Source organism: Acanthaster planci, linkage group LG15 (assembly GCF_054643075.1).
Source record: "Acanthaster planci isolate LZ-2023a linkage group LG15, COTS_SCS, whole genome shotgun sequence".
In the NCBI taxonomy this organism is placed as follows: Eukaryota; Metazoa; Echinodermata; class Asteroidea; order Valvatida; family Acanthasteridae; genus Acanthaster; species Acanthaster planci.
This window is the reverse complement of record NC_141791.1, coordinates 6,686,716-6,714,088: the sequence shown is the minus strand read 5'-3', so window position 1 is coordinate 6,714,088 and position 27,373 is coordinate 6,686,716. Positions and strand designations below refer to the sequence as shown.

Sequence of the window (27,373 nt, the reverse complement as noted above, 5' to 3'; positions counted from 1 at the left end):
CGTATGTGGTGTAGTGGTTATATGGTTTGCAGCTTCTGATCATAGGGTCGGGGGTTCGAATCCAGCTGGTGGCAAAATTTTGTGATCTTGGGAAAGTTACTTTACCCCTATGTTCCTTTCTCCACCCAGGAGTAAATGGATATAAGGCAGGTCGAGTGGTTAAGACGTCTTCACTATAGTAAGTACGGACGGTTCGAGTCTCATCCGAGTACGCTTGTGGTTTTTTGCACAAGCTTTCGCGGGAAATACCAAGTATACAGTGTTACAATACACGTTGGGCACGGCAAAATATCCGAAATGCAAGTTAAACATGGATACTATGTCGGCTTGACTAATGTATGACGTCGGTCATGGAATGAGTTAGCCTAGAATATTGGCTTTTTGTCCGAGCTGTGTGCTTAACATGATCTGTTGACGAGCTTATGATTCACCCACGGATGCTTAAATTGCCAGGAAATGCACTTGCATCGAAGAAAAATCGATGACTTTTAGCGTGAAGCAGGAATGAACATCATTCTTGAAGTCATATTTATTGTGTCAAATGAATACAGCTCCTTTTTGTAATCTCAACAGGTTCAGTTCGTTCTCTAGCAAGTCAATATACAGTTTGTATCCACGGCAACCATGCAAGCAGAGCCAAGACAGCGACAGCTGCAATGGGGAAGAGCAGCTGACTGGTGTCAGGGTTTGTAACGATGAATCCATAGCAGCAAACAGCGGAACAACCAGTACAAGGACCGATAGCCATGCAAGGTGGGTCTGCTCAAAGAGATCATTGCTATAGCCCTTCACGCAACATTAACGCAGATTTCGAATACGGCGCACTATCGTTGACGTATGGTTACCTTGGCAAGGAGTGGTCAGGTTGACAATCCATTGTCGATGGGTAGCAGCTGACTCTGGATTGTAGTCAAGAACAGATTGGTCTATTTCTTTAACTAGAAACGGGGATATGAGTGTTCGTTCTATTTAGCTCTAAAATGATTACTACTATGACTTAATTCATTTACACATTTCCGAATTTGGCCAGGAAAACCTACACGGTTAACGTGGTTCCAAACATGGCAAACTAACTAGGCCTAGTATCAGGGAAATCGTTGTATCAGAAAGCGACCTATTCACACATACGTTATTTGCACTAAAAGCCCCAACGGGTGCCATGCTGTAAACACAAGCCAAACGGAAATTGCTGGCAACGTATTTGCGGAAGCGACAATGAAGAAGAAAAACGGGTCACTGAACACACTATACTGAGCAACACAGAATAGTAAGTTGAACGATAGGCCCATACACTGGTGGGAAAATAACATAGCCCTACTCCATCATAGTCGCACGTCAACCATTTCCCTTCAGATTTAACTGAGTCGTTTTTCAACAAATCAATTCTCGAAACGAATACTTAATAATTAGTTACTCTTGGTCTGGGTGCTGAAACACGTTATTAATTTGTTCTTTTGGATAATTTACCTATCCAGCTCGATCTTCCTCGTTCCAAAAACAGTTGATCGACCAAGAGGAAGTCGATTGGGCATAGGCCCTACGTACGTGACTGCGTTTGGCAGCATTGAGCGGGAAGTAGACTGGACCTCAGCCCCATCCGCAACACGCGGAACCCCATTGTACCGGCACATTATACACAGCAGTATACGTGTTTTAGAGTATTTAGTTTTTACATCAGCATCCCGCTTGCTGTATTATGCTTCATCAACAGCATTATGAACACCAATCGTCACTTACAACAGATTTCTAACATGGTGAGACCCACATAACTTACGACGGTTTAAAATGTTTTAGGATTAGCAAGGCTTTGATCCTCAGGGCCAATTAAGGCTTTAACCGCCAGGCTTAACCTCTCAAGGCTAGGGCCTAGGCTTTGACTCAAAAGCCTCAAGGCTATGACCAAATTAAAATTACTTCCGATGAACTTGGAAGCTAGTAGTCGCATTATAATGAATTCTAACTTGAATTTATTAAATTTGAGGGGTCGTTACCTGCCTTCCCACTCTCAGGGTCTTACTTTAAGGCTATCGACTTTTGACCTTTCCAGTTTAATACATTCTAGGTTCGAAATTTTGCTCTTCTGTAAACTGCTATAGCGCATTTTGACTCATTGCTTCCTCGCTTGACACTCCGAACATTGTAAGCTCGAAGGACGATGTAAAGGGGACCAGGAACCAGTCTAGGTTGGAAGCTGCATACACGGGTGGTGGGAAGGACTAAGCTAGCTACGTACGTAAAGACTGGCAAATGAAATTGTAAACGACTGTGAGAAATCATCACTCCCCTGTTCATCCAAGGTGAGTAAAATCACTGTAAATAGGACACTGATACTGTGCAGGAATACCCTGGTTGTCGTGGTCACTTCATGCCTCAGTTACGGTATTGCCACGCGAAAATAAGGCATTTAAAAAGGATTTCATCATACATATTTTGTAGTGAATGAACCCAACTCTCCCGTGCGCTTCAATGAGATGTACATGTACAGTAGATGCACACATGTTGATGACGATGGGGCGATGGTAGTGTGCCTGATGTGGGGGTGCGGGTCCGTCGTCTCTCATGGCTGCCGGTAACCAGGATAAAGAAACTGGGACGGCCATATTAAAAGCTGAGAGGTCACTAATGGTAGCGTTGCAATGATATTTATCGTGCGCGTCTTGGCGAAAGTGAATTAGTCTGGCCATGGAAAGACGAGTGTACTGCTGCTGTGCTTTATCTCCCACGTGTTGCCTATTGTTGTATGTGTATGTAATCGAAGCACAGGCTGTTAAACCAGTGTTTCTTACAAAACTATATTTTGTAAGAGATATTTGAACCTATCGCTTAACAGAGGCATATGCTTCGATTACATACACTGGTTTGGAATACATGTGCATGTAGTTAATTTAATTGTTAAAATGGTCTGTGTGTTGAGAGAAATTTATTTTTTACTGTTGGTTTGTGATGTCTGTCTCTCAGTCTTGCTGTTGGAGTGTTTCTTTAAATTGAGTTGTCCATCATGTTGTTATGTGTCTCTATACAGATGCATCTTTTAGTTCTATTTTCTCTGTATGTATATGTAATTTTTCTGTCTGCCTGTCTCACGTCATCTTGTTTGTGTTTGGTTTTTCTTGTTCGCTTGAAGTTCACTATTGGTCCGTCTGTATGGTTTTTATCTGCTGTCTTCAGTCTGTTGTTGATGTATGTTTGTCTTCCATAATAGGTGCCCTTTTCCCTCAATAGTTCAACGATTTTATAGGAATTAAGTTTTTTTTTTCAAATTTCAAATTCCAAATTACTTAAATTTTTCAACTTCACGCTGTGGGCAAGTAACTCTAAAGTAATACAGTAAGCTTCTTAACATTTCAGGAGCGTGGCTTATATATTTGGATGCAAGGGTTTTATCCTATTCCTTTCTCTCAAATTTTTGTCCTAAAGAAAATTGGGTTTTACTGTTTTCTTTCTTGAATGTTATTGTATCTGCTTGTGTGTACTTTTGCATTCCTTCTTGCTGAAATAAATAAGTAAATAAATATGATATGTATACGCATATAAACCGACATGTCTGTGCTTTCGAACAGGCTTTGCGGACCTCTGGATCATGACACGTATTATGTATGCATATGGCCGTACGGTGGTCTGGTCACCGTCAGCACGGTGTACTTTGAAGTTTACTACAGCTTTTGCTGTACGTGTTATAGTAGGGGGTTGGTATTATATGCCGTGAATACACGATCTTCTCTGTGTTGAGTAGCCCCATGGTCCTTTGCCGTAGTTTGTATGCGTATGGGCCAACTTACAAAAAATCTGTACCTCCACTAGTCACGGACGGCAGGTGTATAATTATTACATGTCAGCTTTCTCTACACCCGTGGTTTACCGTAGTTCCTTGAAAGAATTCGAATAGACCGATCCAGTGACAATAATCAGGAGCCATTACTGCGGTATCTCCAAGTGCGCGATGGGTGCACCCATAAAAATAAATTCCCATAGACACAAATGATAAATCCTTATATTTCAAAATACAACTCTTACAGATGTCTAAGTTGGACGGCAAAATAATGCTTGACATGTCCTCTTTCAGTTTTTTTTTTCAATTTGTTGTGATTTCACCGATGAATTTAGGAAATCCTCAGCCAAAGCAGACCCCCCGACTCGCCGCGATTTGCAAGAATGGAATGTCACTAGACAATTTGAGGAAATGTGTGATTAATTGGGGCATTTGTTGCCTCACAAAAAACAAGTACTTCGAATTAACACCGATACTTTACACACTCCCAAAGCTTTAACCCGGAGAAAATACCAAACCAAAAAAACAAACAAACAAACAAAAACTGCCTTCGCAAAGAACTTTCGTTGACCGTTTACACTGATCTCTGCTATACCGTCAGTATAATAGAGACTACCCACTATGAACTGCGAAAAAGGCCTCTCCGTGGTAACCTCTTGGTGGCGCACATCATCGTGAAGCTCCCGCGTTTTGAAAGCGAAACTTATTCATCTAGGGAATCCAAGAATTAAAATAAAGGTAACAAACAAACTTAATTACAGCTTAAGGTTATTTACAATAGTTTAAGATTACAGCTTAAGGTTATTTACAATAGTTTAAGATCTGTTTAAGCAATATTAAAAAGACATTGAAACTAGGAACCCCAAATAGAATACATTGAAAGGCCGGCTCGTGCTACTGGCAAATGTGTACGTAAGTGAAGCAAATTCAACATCACGAAAAATTGTAGAAAATGTCGCCCCAAGTCAACTGTGCTAAACGTTTGCAAATTCGCAGCGCAAACATGCGTAGAAGATTTTGCTTGTGTGTTTGCTTTCATGCCAACTATTACAAGGTATGCAAGGAACATGATCAAAACTGTCAAACGGTCAGCAAACATTGTGACATGTGAATAACGTCTGCACTGTACATATGTAAAAATTGGCAATTCATAAAATGTACATTTTCAATCCGAATTCCCCACCCCTATGATTTTCTTTGCAACCTGACTGATGTAAACCTGTAAATCAGCCGTATGCTGGGCTGAAGTTTGTAATGAGTAATATGTGAAAGTCGTCATAAGGGCTACGACAAAGTGCAACGTGATGAGAACCATTTTGTATCCATCCAGATACTTTGAGTGGCCTTGCTCTGTGGTTTAACCGTAATTGAGTAACCTTTTTCTCCAGCTGATCATCATGACTCCGACCAGTCAGCCCGGTGTGATCACCCAGCAGCAGGCTGGCCAGCCCTTGAGAAATGGCCCTAGCCCCAACACATCCTATAAAAAGGTCCCCGGACTGATGGGATTATCGATAGTCCACATCGTGCTGGGGAGTCTGAGTACTCTCTTGGGGATCGCTGCGATAATAATTCGCTGCAGTTCTTCGTATGCTGGATGGGGAATCTGGAGTGGACTTGTGGTGAGTGGCGTCGATTTCATTTTCCTTGCGTAAATTGAAGTTGAAAGGGGAAATGGAAATCAATCGATATTGCTTTGAAAGGGGATCTCGTAAGTTACTCTAAGGATTGAGCCCTGTACATTGCAGAAACTCCGTTGTGCGATCATTTTGATAGCACGACTATGTAAGAAATTATATCGATGTTATGTACATGTAGGCCCCCCTATGTCATTTTATTGCCACGGGACGCATAATTCGTCCTGTAAAATACCTATTGTATTAAAATATTTTGCTTGGATATAAAGTTGCTTGGCATACCTGTATTTCAAATATGACCCATTTTAGTACCGGTAGCAAAAGACTTGGATTTTTTCCCTTTCACGTACCACTGTAAATTGATTGGTCATGTACGTATACGTGTATTTAGCCTTATTGTTTTACTTATCATTAGTAAATTCCAATCTCTCTAAAGATTTTTTCATCTACATGTAGCTTAATATTTCCAAAGAAAACCTCAATTTGAAAGAAAAAGAATTACACAAAGCTAAATAAGTTCGTTCAGCAGAATTACCTGCATTTGTTTCTGTTATCTGATTATTTTGTCTTATGTTTTCCTTTTATTCACGGAATGACCCATAATAATGTGCGGAAAAAAAGACAAAAGGAGCAAAATCCGTTGAACTAAATCCGTGAATTTACGGCTTTGTGTTTATGGACAGTCTATGTTTTTATAGAAATGACGATTCGACAATTCCGTTCCAAAAAGAAAAACGTATTAAAATAATTGTTTCTCCATTTTTATGGAAAATGGAACAGAAGATTGCTGGAGTTTTTTCTTTAATGATGGAAGAAATAGCAGTAATATATATCGTGTTCAGACTTTCATTGGATAGTGGTAAGCAGTTAAACTTTACAAAATGGAAAGTTTATGAACTATAACACAGGCAGAATATTCGTTGTAATACCCTTAGATAAAAGATACCTCTTTCCGATTGGTCCCTTGTCTCTTCAGTTCTTCCTCTTGACTGGAATTCTGGGTTTGGTAGCTGGGTATCAAAAGAACAACAGGTGCATGGTAAGATATGATTCTTTCCTTTCCACTGATAGCATTTCGAACCTTTTTAAGACAGCAATTAGGGATAATGTTGCAGCTTGCTTGCCTATCCACCTATATAAGCAGAAGCAACTCGTCGTTGGTTGGAAAGAGCCACGCTGGTAGGGAGTGTTCATTTTGTTGGTAGCGATGCGACGCGTAACACGTGCGTTTATGGCCGTTTGTGATCAAGTGCAGTTCCTACCAAAGGAGCTTACGTCGCCAGTGAAGTTACGCGCTCGATCTCTTGGTCCAACTCTGGACTCACTGCTGGCTAATGACAGCTTGGAATTTTGGAGTTCAAACTGTATTGGGTCATATGTATTCGGGCTTAATATTTGATATGGGAAGGAGCTTTCTCCTAAATCATTTCTGACTGGAAGCTCCGCGTCACTTGTAAACGAGAGACAGGCTGGTGGGAACTTGCATAGTGCACGCGCAACGCACGAACCAAGTTCAACAAAAATCCGTCTCGTCCACGTGCGGGTCTTCACGTCGTAATCAGAATACCAAACTGTACGCGAAATTTAGGTGGGAAAATGGGGATAAATCTCTTGCAGTTGCTAACATATGTACATGCTTGATGTACCATTTTGAGAGACTTGATTGAATGAATACACATCGTCGGTACTCCAGTTTTCATAATACGTGACAAATGGAATTTCTATTCCATAAACAGGTTCTCTCAACGGAAATCTTCAAATGACTTTCTATTATTCTTGCAAAGTGGTAATACGCATTCAAAATTTCAAATTATGACCAGTTCTAAACAATACTGTCTTTCTGCATTATTCTGGTAAAAAACCCGAAAGTACCTATAGATAAATGTAAATGCGTAACTTTTTTAGACGCATCAGTGTATTAAATTCAGCCTTTCTTTTATTTTTAAATACCCCTAAGAAAGGTTTTCCCAAACATGATTTTTTCTAATGATTTGATAAGTATTTAACGTTTTAAATCATGATTTAAATTAATCAACGTTGTTCTCATTCCTTATAAATACTTCCTGTTATATTATAGCAAGGAAATCTGTGAAGTCTAGAGGACCTCTTACTAATGACGTGCAACCGTTTTTAACATGCAGTTTGCATGGGGGGGAACAAACGTGGGCTGGGGTCTCCAAAGGAGGCCTCCTTCTCGATGCAATTTTGAAAAAAAATGAAAGGCGATTTTTCTTAATAGGCCTATATTTGATTTTTCCTTTTAATTGAAGCCCCAGAATGTATCACATGAGCAGCAAAAACAAGCCGAGATTTTTAAGTGCATTGAGATCGTTGGTACGGTGATATTGCAAGGCGCTGTACTTCCGAGATACCATCATTAGACGGCCCCACATACCCCCGGAATGGGAGCTTGTCGGCGGTATGAGCCCCAAGAGAGACCAAGAGAGGGCGCAATTTTCCCAGCAACGGTGGAAGTACACTTCACTGGTTCATGCATATAAACCGCTCTGAAATGCACACGTTAAGGGCGCGTCGCTACCAGCAAAATGAACACTTCCGACCGACCGATAAGGGGGTGTTTTTGCCCAAGGCAGATAGACTCTATAATGACTTGAAGTGCAGTCACTGTGCATGACATGACCACAACCCTCCTGTGCCTGAATTATGATGATTTGTCATTTTTGTTTTCGTTCCAGGTCATTGCAGTGATGGTGATGTCCATACTCACAGCAGTGGCAGCTTGCCAGTTGCTGATTGTCTATGGCATTGCGATCGCTTCTGACTCCCATTACTATTGTAACCCACATCCTGGACGGCCGTTTGGTGCTTCGTGTATTGTTGGACCGGTAAATGGGCATGATTCATTTCTAGCGACCCATCATAAAGGGGAACTTATGAAAACAACGTAAATCCATCACTGCTTTTTTTCCTCCAATTAACAAGGTCACACCAATTTAACATTAATCCCGAAAAAACGGGAGGTAGACATTTTTTGTCCAATATCGCCACAGTACCAATTTTATGGAGTTTACCCCATAAGTGTTTGTAAGCTCGTTGCGAACTCCAATGTACCAATGTGCAGCACGCATGTTTCCGAGACGGCCAGCCATAAGTGTATTTTTTTTCCACTGTAGTGCTCAATGAATGCGGCCTGAGGCCTGGCATGCGCCTGAAAACTTTCAACTGGAATTTCAACAAGCTTTGCGTGACAGTTCCTCTTTATTTTGTGAAGAATTCCCAAATTGGAAAATCCTCTGAAATTTCTTTTTGAAGAGCAGAAAACCTATCTACCCGGGGCAAATCCCTGGCAAACATTGTCGTCCCTGTCGCCCCACACTTGGAACTTCTTTTGGTCATAATAATGAGAAAAATAGTTTGCCTCTTAATCGTTACCCCGAGTTCCAGAATCCAGCGCAATAGAACCGACTGAGGTACTATTCCATTATTCCATGCTCTGCTGTCCAAGCAGTCGGCCTGCTTTGAATACTCCAATATTCTTAATGTAAACGTTTTGGCTGCACCCGGCACTCAGTCAAGAAAACCGGGCCAAGTCCAAGAGAAAGGCCAGGCGGCCAGTTCCACACCAGGCGGTGGACCCCTATAGCCCGCGCCCAAGATCCAACTACGAGCTTTTTAACTGCAGCAATTTCAATACACGCTACTTGAGCTGCAATTACGGCGGCTGCAGGTACCAGACTTACCCTCGAATAGATCTTCGAAAAGGAACCATGAAATTAATTTTTCTTAGAATCACTTTTTATGTATCTGTGTAAGACTGTTTGAAATCTTCTGTAAGTTACATGAACTGAAAAGTGCGCTTTTTAAACCTTCCCAATTGACCCGGCATTTCTGGACAAGTGAGGGCGCTTTTGCTCTGGTGTAAATCCTGGTAGACTTGGTTCAATTTTCATGTTTCCATGTTCAAATTATGAACTCCAAAATTTGCCATCTGACAACATTTCTTAGAAAAGGTTTGCTGGCTTATTGCCATTTACTCACTCAACATTAAATTGCCGAAGGAAATCACATGTACGTTAGTAGTGTTTCAAAAATTCTAGATATTTTCTTTGCACCAATTTATGAAACAATGAGGTTTAGTGCCTTTAATGACATCATAGTTTGTCCTTAGCATAAAAAACAATAAAAGCTTCAAAATATGAGTTAAAATTTTAAAACAAAAATTTGAAATAGGTTAATTGGAGTCCAAGGTGCAATTTCAAGGGTTTTTAGTAAAATTTAGTAAAATGTTTCTCTTTCCTGGTCCCCTTAAAGCGTTCTCAGTCCAATCACAAGGCCTAGAAAGAGTCCTGTATTGGTATTTTTCGTCACTACATCCCCATGTCTGGAGGCGGTGCACAATGGGACCATTGTTATGATCTGTATCGTGTGTTGTACTGCAGTGTACAATAACGAAGTCGTCTTGTTAGGAAACTGTTGACCGTGATCACACTTTCAATGTATCATTAATTACTTACTTTAGGTAAGGAACAAATTGAAATTTAGGAGACAGACGTCATTTACTGTTTACCTGTTTCTTGGATATTTTGAGTGTGCTCGTCCGCTTTACTTATAATGGGGACCATTCCACCTTCCTCCTACTTCCCAACTGTAGTAGGGCTGGTCCGCTTAATGTTGACTTCTTACGGGCACGTACATTGCACCACTGACGTTGTCAGGGTCGCCCTCTGATTCTTGGTGGGTTCTCTATGTCATCATCTTGGGCGTTTTACCAACAACTCGCAACCAGTGACACATCTTAATTTTAGGGGAGCTGGGTTGGGTTTCGACTGCTTCTGTTGCTTTCACCTGACGAGATCTTCGTTGTGGATTTAACAGGCACCCCGTCAAGCCGTTGATTCGCTCTTGGCCATACTCGGCCTAGCTGAGATGATCATCAGCATCGTGACTGCCTCTATGTCCTGCTATGGCGTCTGCGCATGCTGCAACTCCTACACCCCTGTTACGGTATGTGGTCTTTACAGCTTTCGTTTCGAAAACAGTAGATGTCAACCATCAATGATTTGATTTGTTTTTCATGGCTTCTGAAACGTTTCCATAAAGACACCCGGATAATAAATGAAATCTGAGTCAATAACGTGCACACGGCAAAAGGCCAATAGGCTCGTCTGCATCGGGACGATACTGCCGAATGACCAATCGGCACACTTTCGGATTTTATTACTTTCAATACATGCTTACAGTTTTGAATTTGGAATACGCCATTTTTTTTTAAATTTAAAGGTGCAGTACGTGCCTCAACCAGCCAATGCACAGTTTGTACCCATGACGACCATCCAACAACAGCAGCAGGCTCCGGGCATCCGGTTTGCGGGGATGAATGCACCGCAGCAATTCCAGCAACACCCAATGCAGATGCCTGCTGCCGCTACAGGTAGGTGTCATCCAGGCCCATGCAGTACATACTACATTATGTTAAGAACCACTCTAGTGCAGAGGTGACTCCAAAATATACCCAGCAAGATATGGGACGGAGGTGTTCCCCCTTACCTGTCCAATCCCTACACACACTCTTGACTATTGTTATCTAACACATCCCCCCTAGATGCCTGTAAAGAATTCCTGAAAATTCGATCAAACAATGACCAACACAAAGAAAGGGGCTGGTGCTTTCTGTCCGATATCTTGCGCTATATACTCCAAAAGATCAATGTGCGATGCAGAGCCCACGTTATTAACCAGAAGCACCGGCTTCTTCATAGCAGACTCACAGAGACTCTGATATTTGAGAGATAAATGACCTGTTTGTGGTTGTCGGAGGACCATCAAATCATTTTAAGCCATGGTTTCGAAGGGAGTACTGGACTCAAACTGGAGTCCAATTTTTTTGTTGCTTAATAGCACTCAGTACGCCGCCTTGCACCCGTCCTGGGTGAAACATTCACTCAGTATAGTCTCCTTGTATTGACCATCATTCTGCTTCCCTTGTACAAGTTCGGACTATTTTGGAAGAAAAGTTTGTTCATGACGTGTAAACAACAAAACTGTAAAGAAGTGGTCTCTTTGTTTCATCTGCAAGTTGTTTTACCTTAACATAAGGATTTGAAATGCAATGTAACCTTAAAGGATGTAAAACACCCCCACCCACCTACACACCCAGGCCACTTAGTGGGAAGACTGTGGCACGAACACATTGACGGAGATACAGTGCGAAGAATTTTGCAGTTGCAACCTTCTATTAAAGAAGCAAACCGTATAAAAAGGGAACTTATCATTTCCAAATCCCTACAGCTATATTGAACAAGTGAATCAAGTTTCTTCAGATCTATCTTGTTATGTTGAATCATCACAGGAACCTCGGCTGGTCCGCAGTATGCCAATTCCCCCCAGGGAAATGCCTACGCTCCCCAACCCGTTGGAGGTCCTGCAATTCAAGCACCGCAGCCTGTGAATGTTGCCCCCCAGTCGACCGGCGTCGCTCCCCAGCAGGTGGTTGTCACTGTACCGGGCCAAGCCCCACCGACCAGGCCCGCCGGAGCCGGGATGCAGACGGCCGAAGGACCGCAGGCGTTTGGTAACCAGAAGGGCGTTGCCGAAACCGGAGGAAGTGAGCATTTCCATCACGATGACAAGAAAGGTCTTCTTGAAACTTCTTAAATCGCTGTCCAACTGTAAATGGTCCCTCCTTCCCAAAGTTCTTGTCGACTAGCGTTACATTTATTTTGAAGCGACTACCCACGGAAGTTAGATGGCCAAACCAGCTAAGAAAATGAAACAAAGTCTTTTATGAAATAGTTTCCAAACGGTTCAAAACCAAGTTTGCCTAATCAAACCCTTCTGAATATGTAAATATGAGGCGTGCTTTGTAGTGTAGAAAAATTGCTATTATTACAGCACTTATATCTTCTTTTGGTAGGGTGTCTGTCATTCGTTATGCACATTAGAACATTGTTTAATATTGCGCATTAGAGATGTCATTATTATTACATATTTTATTGTTAAACGGACAAACATCTTTATAATTGCTTTTGTATTCATTGCTATATGGCACTTTCCGCTATGTCAGGAATAGTAATTATTTCCATTAAAAGAGACAGACATGTTTTGGTGGGAGAAGGTATAAAGGTATGAGTGCTGAAGAAAAGGATTTCTTAGGTTAATTGGAAAGATTGCACTTAACTTGTCTTAGAAAATGTGGTAGGTAGCAGATGAATGCAATTGTGGATCGGAGTCTAAGATTTCATTATTACTCAGTTTGGCATAACGAGGATGACTTTCTGCATACTCTACGTTTTGCTTCAGTGTGAAATCGTTCGTGACTTTACTGAGTGTCCAGCTTTCCTCCTAATTTAATGAAAAAATCATTTTAGTGTCCAGAGAGAATCGGTTTAAAGTGTCTTTGCATTTCAACATTTACTTGGAGCAGTCTTGCGATTAATACGGTTCATTTGAATTTGTTTTGTTGAAGCTTTTCGGGGAAGGTGGTCAAATTTTAGCTTAAACCTCTGGCAAACATTTTTCACATTCATGCTAATTTTTGCGATATTTCTATTTGTTTTAGTAGTTGGATAAGTAAAAGTAGACTTTAAACGGTAAGAAACACTAGCAGGAAAAAAGGGCTGTTGAAAAAAGCTGAGGAGTGATAACTTAACGAGAGGTTATTTTTATGTTAATTGATGACTGCCTTACTTCTGTTGTACAAATTTCTGTCAACCTCAAATTGACAATTATGCAAATCACTGTTAACAGAAATAACACAAAATTGAACAACGCTTGAGAAATTCCAAAATCGCAAGCGAAACAAATAAAATCCTGCCTTGATATCACGTGCTTTTAGATATCATGCAAAGGAATTCCTCAGATTATGAGAAAATGACAGGAACATGAGGATCCCACGAAACAAATTTCAGTGAGAAAAAAAATCGATATACCTTCTTACAATATGTAATTCGAGCTTACGTTTAAATTGCATTTGACTGTGTAAAGAATCTCAGTTTCAAAATTCCGTTCGCTTCCATTCTGAATTTGATAACACCAATTGGGAAAGACAGTAGACAAAATTAACCGTGATGGAGAAAAAAAAAAGTCTTGAGTGCTTTCAAACAGAAAATAGATGAAACAAACCAGAGACAAAATTGCGTTCGTACTAAAACTAAATTGTGCACATTCCTGCAGAAAAGAAATACAGTGTGCTCAAAGCCATACGTCTGCATGCATGGGCCAAGCGTGAGAGGAAGAATTCTGAAAAGGAAAACTAGCTGAGATTGTCAAAGACAACAGTTCATACATCAAAAATGTTATATAACTGACTTAGGTGACTTTCAGTCTCCTCATGTGCCGCTGTTCTGATGAGTCAAGTTAATGAAAACCCTTGGAAAGATTCAAAACAAAAAGCATTAAGGTAGTTGGTTTTATAATTTAATTTTGTGGGAAATGGTGTCTGTAAATAAAATCATTATTATTTTTATAAAAAGAATATGACCCGTTAGATTGAATATATTGGATAGAAATTATGCTTTCTTATCTTGAATTGTTCACATTCTAATGTTGTTTTGTACTCGTTTTAAGGTTACTATCTTTGTTACAATAAAGCATGATTTTAAAGGTGTGCCTTTGAAGGCTGTTCTTTGTTCAAGTTACAAATAGTGACGTTGTAGAAATTTTCAAACAATTGTTTGCCCAAGGTCTAAAAGCAGACATTAGGCCAGTTTTCTGTCTCCCGATCAACCTGATGAAGCTCTACTTCATGGAGGAGTGGGGTCAGTTGGTTAAATGTTTGAATATTCATGATTGAAACAAAAAATTCATGTTGTCATTGGAAACTACCGACTATGGGAAACCTATAAAGACCAGCGGTGAAGGAACCGTCCTTCTTGTGCTGTGTTTCAATCAAAGAAACCTTTTTTTTTTACACTTTGGTAACAAACACACTATAAATGAGTAACATGACATTTATTATAAAAATGGTGTCATGATTTGTGTAACCTTGTATATTCTAATCGAATTGAACGTATATTTTGCGATTTTAAATTACAGCAAATGAAAATGAATACTCAAAAAGGGTCACGGTAAAAGACAGATTTTCAGCGAATAAAATTGCACATTTGTTGTAATTGAGAAAGAATACGTCAATCCGAAAGCCCAGTCACATATTTGTCACCTCTTTATGAGACATAATGCACATTAACTGATTTGAGGGATACAAAACGAAGTCGAATGCTTGTTATTGTCAAATTGAAACCAGGTTTTAGACGTTTTCAAAATCTACGCTAAATTGAAATTCCATTTTACAAATTAGATCGCACATTTTCTGAATTTTTCTGAATTTTCTTAATTGACCATGGGACAGCCTAGTTCGGGGGGGGGGCTGTAGTCCGCAGTTGTGAGATACTCTGAAATAAACCAACTCAGGATTAAACCCTAGGCTGTGCATTGGAGGTTGGCTCTGAAATCTGTGATTATGAGACATGTTATAGCCCAGTCAATATTAATGAGCATGCAATTTTTGAACCTTTCAGAACATGGAAATCGGGAAAAACGTGGAAGATGTGAAGAAGTGTCAGTAAACGTTAACTTCAATTTGTGTTTTCAGCAACCGATTGAAGAAAAGGCCAAAGACAGCACTTTGACGGTTTTTTCATCCCCGCTAATATGGTTTTTATGGCAATTACACTCACCACCTTAACGTAATGACGAGGAATATAACAAAATCAAAATAATAGTAATAGCGTTCAAGAGATAGCACTAAAATGAAGATGGATGGAACTCACAAGTAAAACTAGTGGAGTGCGAGCTTCCTGGTTTTTTTCTGGATTTCCCAAACCTGAAACGTGCATTGCGAGTTTTTACCGGCCATCAGATTTCCGCCCGAGGTATTAAGGTGAAGCCAAGTACATGTAGTTAACTTGCTTTGAAACAAGGCAAACTAGGCCTAGTATCAGTCAAATCGCATGTCAGAAATCGATGTACCATGTACATGTATTTACACATATGCAGCGTGCACTTAGAGCCCATGTGGCTGTCGTGCAGATTTTGTAAAATGCAAGTGAATATGAAGTGCCAGCTACGTGGGAAAAAAGGGTCACTGAACACATTGTATAGGCCTACTGAACAACATTGAACAACATACATGTAGGCCTACCGGTGAGAAATGACTCCACTATAGTCGTGCGTCGACCGTTTCCCCTCAGGTTAACATTAAACTTAGTTGTCTTTCAACAAATTGTTTCTCGAAACGAATACTGAATAATTAGTTGCTCTTGGTGCAGCAGGTTGGGACAATTTACCGCCATCTCGATCTTCCTCGTTGAAAAAAATAGTTGATGGCCAGAGAGGAAGTCGAGTAGGCCTGCGTAACTGCAGTTGGCTGCGTACAGCGGGAAGTAGACTGGTCCTCACCCCCATCTGTAACATGCAGAACCCTTTGTGCTGGCATATTATACACCCGCGCTACACGTTTTAGCTAGGGTAATTAGTACAACAGCATCATACGCTGGTCGCATGCTTCATCGATAGCATTATGACCATCATGCGTCACGTGGGACTTTTTTTTTCTGATTAGCAAAAGCTTTGATCCTTAGGGCCAGGGCTTTAACTCTCAAGGCGAAGGTCAACGTTTTGACCCAGTGGCGTAGCAAAGGCTTCTTGGGGGTGGGGTGCCAGAGTCAATTTGCCGACTTGTAACTTGATCGCCAATCTCGTAACGTGTTAAATTCACAAAGTGATATGTGGTACGCTACATTTTATGTTTCGGGGAAATGCTGACGGCCAGCATACAGTGTATATCATTTATTCATTTGCCAATTCAGCGATTGAGTTGTAATTCGTAATGACATGTCACATGTTAATGTATTTGACCTTGAGGATCACAGCCTGAGCAAGCCTGCTTCAGCACTCGGCCGATGAAAAATGGGACCAGGAACCAGTCTAGGATGGAAGCTTCGTCGACAGACATATGGGATGACAGCACACAAATTCGCTGGGTGGCAAATGAAATTGTAAACTGACTCGGGAAATCACCACTCTGCTGTTCACCCAGGTGAGTAAATTCACTGTAAATCGGACCCTTGTACTGTGCAGGAATACCCTGGGTTCAGTCAGGTTTGGCAAGGCGAAAGTGGGGCTTTTTAAAAAGATTCCATCATACACGTTTTCGTGAGGAATTGTTTATACGCCACTCTTTCCCGTACACTTCAGTGGCACGCGCATGTTGATGACGATGTGCCGATTTGCAGTGTGGAATTGGTAGGCCTTGGGTGCGGTTTGTCTGCCATGCATCATGATACATACTGTACATGGCTGCCAGTAACCGGGATGAGGAAATTCGGTCCTATTGGAAGAGTTTAAGAAAAGTGGTGGTGCAATGGTCATTGTCGTGCATGACATAGGCCTATAGGCCTAGTGGTTAGGTGAGAATGAATCTAGTTTTTACATGGAGCCGGACGGACGATACGAGCGGGCTGCTGCGCTTTCTCCTCTGCTATGGTACTCTGTCTGGCACCACTTTTTCGGCCAAAGATCGTATAGCACCGCGTATTCACTTCGCCGTGAATACGCGTAATGCGTCGTGTTGTAATGGCATGAGTGGGTGTCGTTTGGGTAGGAATACGGTACACCTGCGCAGTGCATGTTTATGCAACAGGTGCAGGCGCCGCGCGCCAGCCGGCACCCACACCTGTTATGCCTGCGCCTATAGATGCATTAACATACACGCAGGAATGGCACCCATGCAGCCACTTGCAGCCATGTAAAACAAAAATACATAATTCACGGTAATGACCCAGTGAAGAGGGCCTAAAAAATCTGGGATTTTTTTAAATGAATATTCACAGATGGGGCGGTTACTTTCACAGAATTCATTCGTGAGAGTTCTCACGATGCAGTGGATTCTCGAAACAGAAAACTATCGGAATGACAGGCGCGAAACTTGCCATCCAATACAACAACTGGCGTTTCGTCATTCACTGTCAAGGGATGGAATTCAGGACGAATGGTTGATGTACGTTTTCACAAACTCAAGCAGCACGTCCTATAACAGAGCATGTTATGATCTCTTCAAATCATGTATTTTCATGTATGTCAGACCTAACAAAAGAGGGAAAAACACGCACTTGAATAACTGTTTTTGGTAGCCTAAGAGGGGTTTCCCGCGAAACGTGCACCGCACTGTCTAGTATGGTGCCAGCTTAAGGAGGCCCGACTCAGTTGTTCTGTGGCAGATTTGGCCATACGCGATTCTAGACCGTAGGTCTCAAGAGGTAAACATAGTGACCTAAAATATACCATAAGTAATTGATAACTCCCAAAAGAAAATTGATTCAAACAGATCAGCACTAATCATAGAGTACATGATTATAACACATACTCCAAAAAAAATCTAAATTACCCAACAGTTCAGAAATATTTCTATTCCCCTCTGAAACTATGAAAAGATATCAGTTAAGCTCTATTTTGTAATTGCACACATTATTAATCTAGAGGGCTGTATATTTATCCGTACATAGCAAAAAGAAAACCAGTGTACAAGCATCTTGTTCACTCTAACATTTATGTACTACTACTATGATATAGTTTTAAGCAACAGGTTCATCCTTTTGTTGTTTCGGTCATCAAATATAAATTCGGTACGTCCAGGTTTCAGTTGCCGGTAAAGAATGCTGTAGTTTTAACTCAGTGTAAAGACACGCAGATATGGTTACGTTTTATCGAGAACCAACGGTGCAATAGGCTCGTAAATTTCCCATTACATGGAACACTCTTACTCTTCCTGGTGAAATTCAGGACTGTGTTGTTTTCGGCTTAAAACCACCAGTCTCGTAGACTTCCATTAACTCAGAAATTGGAGGTTGGAACCTGGAACACATCTCCCTCTTGCTAGTGCTGTTTATTTCTTTATGGTATTTGATCTTTTTCTAGTTCGTTGCTTGTTTTTTAGTATCTGACTTTATATTGTTATTTCTCCATGTTTTATTTCTGTATATATGTGTGAGTTTTTTTTACTGCTTTTCTCATGCCCTTGAACTGTTTGATTGGTGTCAGTTTACTGTCTCTCAGTCTTGCTGTTAGAGCGTTTGTTTAAATTGAGTTGTCTATCGTCTGGTTTCGTATCTGTACAGATGCAACATTAGATGTCTGTTACTCTGTATGTAGGCCTGTTTGCAATTTATCTATCTGCCTGTCCCACATCATCTTGTTTGCGGTTTTTCTTAATTTAAAGTTGTCTGTCTGTTTTTGCGTTTTTTCTGTTTTGTATTTTTGTATGTAATTACGTGTTTTTTGCATTCTTCCTGGCGAGATAAATAGTTAAATAACAAGAATGAACTAGACTTGATTCTAGTCCGGGTCTTCTGTAACGTTGTCGGCGTTTACGTTTCGCGTCGGTACTTGCTTCGCGCCCTAGTGTGTACACTTCCATCATAATGGCAGCAACATAGTGTCACGTGACGAGAACCATGTATTCATGCAGATGCTTTAATTTAATCGTATATTTTGCCCCGTTGGCATTTTGGGTTATCTTTTTCCAGCCAGTCATCATGACTCCGACCAGTCAGCCCGGTGTGATCACGCAGCAGTCTGGCCAGCCGCTGAGAACTGGCCCTAGCCCCAACACGCCTTACAAGAAGGTTCCCGGACTGATGGGATTATCGATAGTCCACATCGTGCTGGGGAGTCTGAGTACTCTCTTGGGCATCGTTGCCGTAGTGCTTCGCTGCAATTCTTCGTATGCTGGATGGGGTATCTGGAGTGGACTTGTGGTGAGTGGCGTCAATTACGTTTTTCAATTTTGTTGGAGTTCAGAGGGGAATTATCCTTTTGTGAACTAAATTTGAATAAAATCTGGTACCCTGAATTCCTTTTAACTTCCGTGAACATAATTAGAATTTTCCATACCACAGACACTGTTGCTATACCTCATGACTTAGGGCAAGGTTTTGCTTTATATAGCTACAGAAGAAAATGTCTTCCATCAATATGCTGTTTTCATGGATAAGAAGGGCACAAAGGAACCAATCTATTCCAAAGATGGGTGCTATGCAAAAGCTTGCCCTGAAACACGAGGTATAGCAACAGTGTTTAGTCTGGGGTTTTCAAATTGTTGTGTTTATGTGCAATCATAACACTTTCTGAGCGCTTCCTGGAAATCATTTTGTTAACACGAATATGAAAGAAATTATATCGTTGATATGTAGGCTTATGCCAGTTTATGTGCCACGCGTTGGGGACACGTATTATGTCATATGAAATACCTATGAAATATTTTGCTGGGATAGAAAGTTTTGGAGAAATGGATTTTCGACATCCGTGAAAATGAAATAGAAAAATGTATTGAAAATAATTGTTTCCTCCGTTTATATGGTTAAATGGAACAGAAGATTTGTTTGAACTTTTTTCATAAAATAATGGAAAAATTCATACTAAGCATGTTCAGACTTTTAGTGGATTGTGTTAAGCAGTTGAACTTTACACAACGTTAAGCTTATGAACTATGTCACAGCATGACAGAAAATTTGTTGTTGTAGTGACCTTAGATAAATGATACGGGACTTATTTCTGATTTCGTCACTTTGTTTCTATAGTTTTTCCTCTTGACTGGAATTCTGGGTTTGGTCGCTGGGTATCAAAAGAACAATAGATGCATGGTAAGATATGATTCTTTCTTTTCCAGTAAACAGAGCATTAGCTATTGATTATCCACCTTAAGTAGAAGCAACCCGTCATTGTTAAAAAGCGCAGAGTTGATGGGGAGTGTTCATTTTGTTGGTATCGACGCGGCCGCATTTCATTGTCGTTTGTGAACAACTGCACGTCCCACCAAATGACCCTCTGTGGCCGGGAAAGTTGCGCCCTCTCTTGGTCCAGCTCGGGGCTCATTGCTGGCCGATGACGGCTTGAAACTTTGGACTTCAAATTGTATTGGGTCAGTGGTGTTTGAGCTTCGTGTTTACACAAGGGAAAGAGTTTTCTTCTAAATCCTTTCTGATTGGAAGCTCTGCGTCACTTGTAAACGAGAGACAGGCTGGTGGCAACTTGCATGTTGCACGCGCGACGTATAGGTTCTAAGCGGGAACCACACGTTTCAACAGAAATCGGTCGCGTCCTCGTGCGGCTCTTCACTTCGTTATCAGAATACCAAATTGTATGCAAAATTGAGGTGCTGTCAGACACTGGGAAAGCCCACACCGAATCATGCATCATGGGAATTTTGTCGAGCGTGGTCGGCTGACTAGAATCGGGATTCAAGCTGGTTCATTCCTTGTTACTAATAATGTTCCTTTTGTAGCCTGAAACGATTAACGGCTTTTAGGGGACAAAAATTTGAAAAAAATAGGGCGAGTTTTTGTTCTCAAGTTCCAATTTTTATAGTTTGGCAGGTACTAAAGAATATTCTGAAGAAAAGTAGTACATGAACAGTCGAACCTCGTCAAAATGGAATATAAAATATAACATTCTGCTTAAAACAAGGACATTTTAGGTCCCAGTCTTTTGTTTTTCTTTATTTCTCATTCAGGGTTGTTAAAAATCTTGATTTTTGTTAAACAAAAAATCAGATTTTTAAAAATTCAATCAGATTTAGTTTAATAAAATCCTTTTATTTTAGTCGATCTTGTTTTCAAGTCCAGGAAAGCTTTTGTCCTGACGTTAAACACATGGAACACCCTGTGATGATTAATAAAGGACCCACTGTTGACTGCTTTGGCTAAAAATGTCGCATATCGAAGTGTTTATTTTAATCCAAAATCTTGCTAAGTTGAGTTACCTGTATGCTGAATTACATACAAACTCTTGGTATAAATAATTATTTCAGTGATAAAACATGATGATCAAAGATAGGTGTGTTTGCGTCTTCAATTCGGATAAAACTCTTATACTCTAATTTTATTATATTATTTATAACATTTTGTGAGAGTTTATTGAATGAGTACACAATCTTTGGTGTTCCAGTTTTCATGATTATAGCAATATATCATACATGTATTTCTAAATGCATTTAAATGGAATGTCTATTCCATTAACAGGTTTTCTCAACTGAAAAACTCAAATGACTTGACTCTCTTTCACATTGTTAAAACCATCCATGCGCAAAGTGGTAGTACGCGTTCCAAATTCCAACTTGTAACCAGTTCCAAACAAAACTCTCTGTCTTCATTTTTCTTTACTAAAAAAAACGCTAAAGATAAGTAAAGATAAATGTACATGTGTAACTGTTTTGAGGCATCAGTATGTGAATCTCTTCCTTTTAAATACCCAAACGAAAAGGTTTCTCTATAAGTAAGGTGATTTTATTTAGTGATGTGTTAATTTTGTGATTTAAATCAATGACTTAAATCGATTTATTTAAATGAATTTACCTTGTTTTCATTCCTCATAAAAATTCCCTTCATAGCAAGGAAGTCTAGAGGACCTCATACCAATGACGTGCAACCGTTTTAAACATAGGCCTACAGTTTGTATTTAAGAACGGGTGCAGAACCGGGGCCGGGGTCTCCTAAGGAGACCTGTTCCACGTAATTTTGAAACAAAAATGAAAGGCACTTTTTCTTAGTATGTTGGATTCCCCTTTTAATTGAAGCTCTGGAATGTAGCTTCGTACTTTGTAATTAAAGGCAACAAAAGTTTATAAAGTTTCACCTTTTATATGCTCCCCACACAAAACAAGTTTGCTGCCACCCACCCCGATGCTTTTGGATCAGTCTTTGTCGATGTTTGTTGTCAGTTTCCATCAATAATAATTATCTTTAGCGAATAGTGTGGCCCAAATGAAAAGGTTTTGGCATACCGAGTAAAAAAAAATGTATGATATAAATAAAGAGATTTACTTCACAGCTGTTGGCAAGTATTTTACACATGTAACTGCGTTTTAGGAACTTTGCCCGATGATTCGTGATGTCAACTGCTCGTTATAAATAGAATGGCAAAAATCTTGCGTTGATCATTTTTCTCTATGTTACCAACCCTCGACAACCCTGTCGCTACACTATTGTAATAACACTTGCCAATAAACAGAGATGTTCCTGTACCCAGGCCTATCCACTGTTGTTTACCACCTTATTAGTCAAACTGGATGGAGATAGCAAGCAGCACGTATCACATGAGCAGTATGGGGGAAAAACACGAGACAAGCCGCGAATTTAAAGTGCTTCGAGATCGGTGGTACAATGAAATTGGAAAGCGTTGTATTGTTGTAATTTCAGGACACGATTACTTGACAGTCCCACACACCCCCACGCTATGAGCCCCTATCTGGACCAAATGAGGGCGCAATTTTCCCAGCAACGGAGGCTGCTTTTGTCGGACCTGCACTTCGCAGGTTCATAAACGACTATGAAATGCACGTGTTATGGGCGTGTCGCGGCCAGCAAAATGAGCAGTTCCGACCAACCGAAGAGGGGGTACTTCTGCTCACGGTAGAGAGACTAAAAGTACTCTAATAACTTAAAAATGCATTCACTGTGTGACATCACGTCAACCCTCCTGTGTCCAAAATATGATCATTTCCCCTTTTTGTTTTCGTTCCAGGTCATTGCAGTGATGGTGATGTCCATACTCACAGCAGTGGCAGCTTGCCAGTTGCTGATTGTCTCTGTCATCGCGGCCTTGTCCGAGTTCGGCTACTTTTGTAGACCGCATCCCGAGCCGTATGGCGGTGTTTCGTGTATTGTTGGGACGGTAAATGGGCATAATTTATTTCTGGCCGCTGATCCTCTCTTTAATTGGCGAAGAATATCCAAATGCAAAATCCACTAAAACTGCTTTTTGGAAGGCTGAAAACCTTGTGCGAATCCGCGCAAGTCCATGACAAACATCGTATTTACTATGCAGCCACACGGCGTTGACTTTCTGTTGGTCATCAGGATAAAGAAGTAAATTGCCTGTTCTTGTTAACAAATGTTGACATCGTTGTGGATTTCACAGCCATCTCGTCAAGCCGTTGATTCGCTGTTGGCCATACTCGGCCTGGCTGAGATGATCATCAGCATCGTGACTGCCTCTATGTCCTGCTATGGCGTCTGCTCCTGCTGCAACTCCTACACCCCAGTTACGGTATGTGGTCTTTATAGCTTTCGTTTCGAAAAGAGTAGATGTCCACCATCAATGATTTGATTTGTTTTCATAACTTCTGAAACGTTTCCAAAAAGTTACTCGGAGCCTAAATGAAATATATCTGAGTCAAAAACACGCAATGCACACGACAAAAGGCCAATAGACTCATCTACATCGGGACGATACTGCCAAATGACTAATCAGTCGCGCCACATTCCAGACTTTGAGATTTTATTGCTTTCAAAATGCTTTATTCAGTTTTGAATTTGGAATACGTCTTTTTTAAATTTAAAGGTGCAATCCGTGCCTCAACCAGCCAATGCACAGTTTGTACCCATGACGATCATGCAACAACAGCGGCAGGTTGACATCCGGTTTGCTGGAATGAATGCACAACAGGAGCCCCTACAACAGCCAGTGGCTGCTGCCGCTGGAGGTAGGTGTCATCCAGGCCGATTTAGGAACCGCTCTAGTGCAGAGGTGACTCCAAAATATACCCAGCAAGATATGGGATGGAGGGATACCTCCCCCTTACATGTTCAATCCCTGTACCCACTCAAGACTATTGTTAACTTACACATCCCCTAAATGCCTTTAAAGAATTCCTCAGATTCCAATCAAATAATGACCAACAGAAAGGCTGGGGTGCTCTCTGTCCCGTATCTTGCTTCATATGCTTCAAAAGATCAATGTGTGATGCGAAGCCCACGTTATTAACCAGAAGCACCGAATTCTCATAGCAGACTGATATTTGAGAGAAAAATGACCTGTCATGGTTTTGAAGGGATTACTGGACTCTGACTGGAGTCCAATTTTCTTGTTGCTTAGTAGCACTCGGTATGCCGCTTCGCACGCGTCCTTGGTGAAACACCTTATAGTCTCCTCGTTCTGACCATCAGTCTACTGTTAATTTGAATTGGTTGTAACAGCCACTTCACGACCGAACTCAGACTTGGCGAGGACTGGGACTTCGACTTGAATCCGAACTTTGGCCCAAAACCGATTCAGACTCTGCTTAAAATCAAGGAACTGAGGGAGGTGTTGCTGTGACACCATCTAGGGAAGGCATGGTTCATGTGCATAGGTGTTTCTGTTCAAACTGTGAACCCAAGATTTACCTACTGAAAACATTTCTGAGAGAGGGATTGACATTTTCTCATTGCTATGCACATGAACAACAATGAATCGGCAAAGAAGAGACAACTGAGTCCAGGAAAATCTACAAAACCCCAGGACTTTTCGTGTACAAGCCAAAGTAACATTGGGACTTCTTCCTGTGATGACAAAACAGTTTTGTGCATCAATAGGGAAATACAAATTAGCATAAAAGCCAAAAAGGCATTAAAACGCCCTTTGAAATAATGAAACTGAAGTTGAAAATAAGGTTAACTGAGGCAGAAAGGAGCATTTTAGAAGTTTGTAATCACAAAAATCTATTGCAGCCACCCTTTAAAGAGGGAATAATCATCACCAAATCCCCACATCTAAATTGAACAAGACTTGAATCAAGTTCGATTATATCTGTCTTGTTATGTTGAATCATCACAGGAACCTCGGCTGGTCCGCAGTATGCGACCAATTACAATGTGGCCCCCACCCAGCAAGTTGCCAATTTTCCCCAAGGAAATGCCTACGCTCCCCAACCCGTTGGAGGTCCTGCAATTCAAGCACCGCAGCCTGTGAATGTTGCCCCCCAGTCGACCGGCGTTGCTCCCCAGCAGTTGGTTGTCACTGTACCGGGCCAAGCCCCACTGACCAGGCCCGCCAGAGCCGGGATGCAGACAACCCAAGGACCGCAGGCGTTCGCTAACCAGACAGGCAACCAGACAGGCGTTGCCGAAACCGGAGGAAGTGAGCATTTCCATCACGATGACAAGAAAGGTCTTCTTGAAACTTCTTAAATCGCTGTCCAACAGTAAATGGTCCCTCCTTCCCAACGTCTTTGTCGTCTAGCTTTGAATTTATATCGAAGCAAATACACACTGAAGTTACTTAGAGGGCCAAATCAACTAAGAAAATGAAACAATTACATGTAATAGCCTTTTTTGCACTCCAGGAAACAGTTTCAAAAAGGTTCAAAACCAAGTTTGCCCAATCAAACCATTCTGAAAATGTGTATGGCGAGCTTTGTAGTGGTAATAGGATTGCATGGAAAATCTCTATTTTTATGGCACTTGTACTTTTTAGCAGGGTTTCTATCATTCGCTGTGCATATTAGAACATTTGTTATGTATTTTGCACATTAGAGATGTCATTATTATTACATTTTTATTGCTGAAGGAAACACAATTTTTAAGTGCTTTTTATTTTCATTGCTATATGACAGTTTCCGTTATTTCCATTAAAAGAGACAGACATGTTTTGGTGGGAGAAGGTATAAAGGTATGAGTGCTGAAGAAAAGGATTTCTTTCGTTAATTGGAAAGATTGCCTTTAACTTGACATAAAAAATGTAGTAGGTAGCAGATGAACGCAATTGTGGATCGGAGTCTAAGTTTTCATTATTACTCAGTTTGGCATAACGAGGATGACTTTCTGCATATTCTAGGTTTTGCTTCAGTGTGAAATCGTTCGTGACTGAGTGTCCAGCTTTCCTCCCAATTTAATTAAAAATGTAATGTTAGTACCAAAAGCCCATAAAGAATCTATTTAAAGTGTATTTGTATTCCAACATTAAAAATGTTGTGTTTACTTCGAGCAGTCTTAGGATAAATAAGTTCATTTGGATTTGACATTTGTTTTCTTGAAGCTTATCCAGAGGGGGTGGTTAAATTTTAGCTTCAACCTCTGGCAACAGCGCCTGAGAAATTCCAAAACCACCAGCAAAACAAACAAAATCCTGCCTCGGTATCACATGCTTTGCTTTTAGATATGATACAAGGGAATTCCTCATATTATGAGACAATGACAGGAACATGAGGATCCCACGAAACAATTTCAGTAAAACAATCGGTATTCATGTACCTTCTAACAACACGTAATTCTAACTTGTGTGTGAATCGTATTAACTGTTAAATAACCGCAGTTTAAACATTTTGTTCACTTCCATTATTCTTAATTTGATAACACCAAGTGGGAAAGACAGTTGAAGAAAAATTAAAGTTAAGGATGGAGAAAGCAGTAGTCTTGAGTGCCTACAAACGGAAAATAACTGAAATAAGCCCAGAGTCAAAATTGCGTTCGTACTAAAACTGCAGTACTGGAGAAAAGAAATACAGAGTGCTCAAAGTCAAGATATCTGTTTAGACAAAGCTGAGGGGAAGAATTTTGAAAAAGGCTAACTAGCTCAGATTTGCAAGGACAACAGTACTTAGATAAAAAAATGTCATGTAAGTGTCTTCGGAGACTTTTAATCTCCTCATTTGCAGCTGTTTTGATGATTTAAGTTAATTAAAACCTGTGGCAAGATTCAAAACAAGCAAAAGCATTAAAATAACTCACAAAACGGACTGACCTGTTAAGTCTTGTCCATGAGGTGGTTGGTTTTACAATTTTCTTCGAAAATAGTATCTGTAAATAAAATCATTATCATTGTTATAAAAAGTGGGGCCTGTTAGACTGAATATATAGAAGAGAATTGACATTTCCTTATTTTAATTTTTTCCTATTCTCGTGTTATTTTTGCATTAATTTCAAGGTTACTGTCTTTGTTAGAATAAGCATAATTTTATAGTTCTGCCTCTCAAAGCTGTCTTTTGTTGAAGTTACAAATAGTGACTTTTGGAAATTTTCCAAAAAAAATTGTCGCCGTTTTCACGAAGAGGCAAAAATGTAAAAAATTCCGAAATAAATAAAAAAAATTACATTTTTCAATTTTAGCAGAAAATGATTTAGCCTCATTTGGCAAAAGCTTGACGTTGGAAAGTGCTTAGGCCCATTTGGCGGGAAAACGGAAATGTCTAAAATGCAGAAAGAGCTTAAAATGCGTTTTATGGTTTTCACGAATAGCCAAAGTCCATATTGTCACT

The 27,373-nt window shown here is 40.5% G+C and overlaps 2 protein-coding genes across 2 annotated transcripts; both read left to right on the top strand.

The window, feature by feature from the left end:
- The first annotated feature begins 648 nt into the window (after positions 1 to 648).
- On the top strand, positions 649 to 13,972 carry LOC110984660 (uncharacterized). Its single transcript, XM_087146348.1, has 8 exons — positions 649 to 753; positions 2,145 to 2,297; positions 5,158 to 5,391; positions 6,383 to 6,445; positions 8,103 to 8,252; positions 10,243 to 10,371; positions 10,648 to 10,798; positions 11,717 to 13,972. The coding sequence occupies exons 3-8, from the start codon at positions 5,167 to 5,169 to the stop codon at positions 12,019 to 12,021; spliced, it is 1,023 nt and encodes a 340-aa protein (XP_087002474.1). The 5' UTR covers positions 649 to 753; positions 2,145 to 2,297; positions 5,158 to 5,166; the 3' UTR covers positions 12,022 to 13,972.
- A 2,275-nt stretch (positions 13,973 to 16,247) lies between these two features.
- LOC110984659 (uncharacterized) lies at positions 16,248 to 26,854 on the top strand. Its single transcript, XM_022245052.2, has 7 exons — positions 16,248 to 16,402; positions 18,888 to 19,118; positions 19,941 to 20,003; positions 22,882 to 23,031; positions 23,278 to 23,406; positions 23,701 to 23,842; positions 24,955 to 26,854. The coding sequence occupies exons 2-7, from the start codon at positions 18,897 to 18,899 to the stop codon at positions 25,305 to 25,307; spliced, it is 1,059 nt and encodes a 352-aa protein (XP_022100744.2). The 5' UTR covers positions 16,248 to 16,402; positions 18,888 to 18,896; the 3' UTR covers positions 25,308 to 26,854.
- Positions 26,855 to 27,373: the final 519 nt, after the last annotated feature.

What these genes read in the sequence shown, in the direction of transcription:
- LOC110984660 (XM_087146348.1), top strand. Translation starts at nt 5,167, where the DNA reads ATGACTCCGACCAGTCAGCCCGGTGTGATCACCCAGCAGCAGGCTGGC. An exon ending in AAAAGAACAACAGGTGCATG is followed by an intron (nt 6,446 to 8,102) that starts GTAAGATATGAT and finishes TTTTCGTTCCAG; the next exon opens with GTCATTGCAGTGATGGTGAT. An exon ending in ACTCCTACACCCCTGTTACG is followed by an intron (nt 10,372 to 10,647) that starts GTATGTGGTCTT and finishes TTAAATTTAAAG; the next exon opens with GTGCAGTACGTGCCTCAACC.
- LOC110984659 (XM_022245052.2), top strand. Translation starts at nt 18,897, where the DNA reads ATGACTCCGACCAGTCAGCCCGGTGTGATCACGCAGCAGTCTGGCCAG. An exon ending in GTATCTGGAGTGGACTTGTG is followed by an intron (nt 19,119 to 19,940) that starts GTGAGTGGCGTC and finishes TTGTTTCTATAG; the next exon opens with TTTTTCCTCTTGACTGGAAT. An exon ending in AGTGGCTGCTGCCGCTGGAG is followed by an intron (nt 23,843 to 24,954) that starts GTAGGTGTCATC and finishes GAATCATCACAG; the next exon opens with GAACCTCGGCTGGTCCGCAG.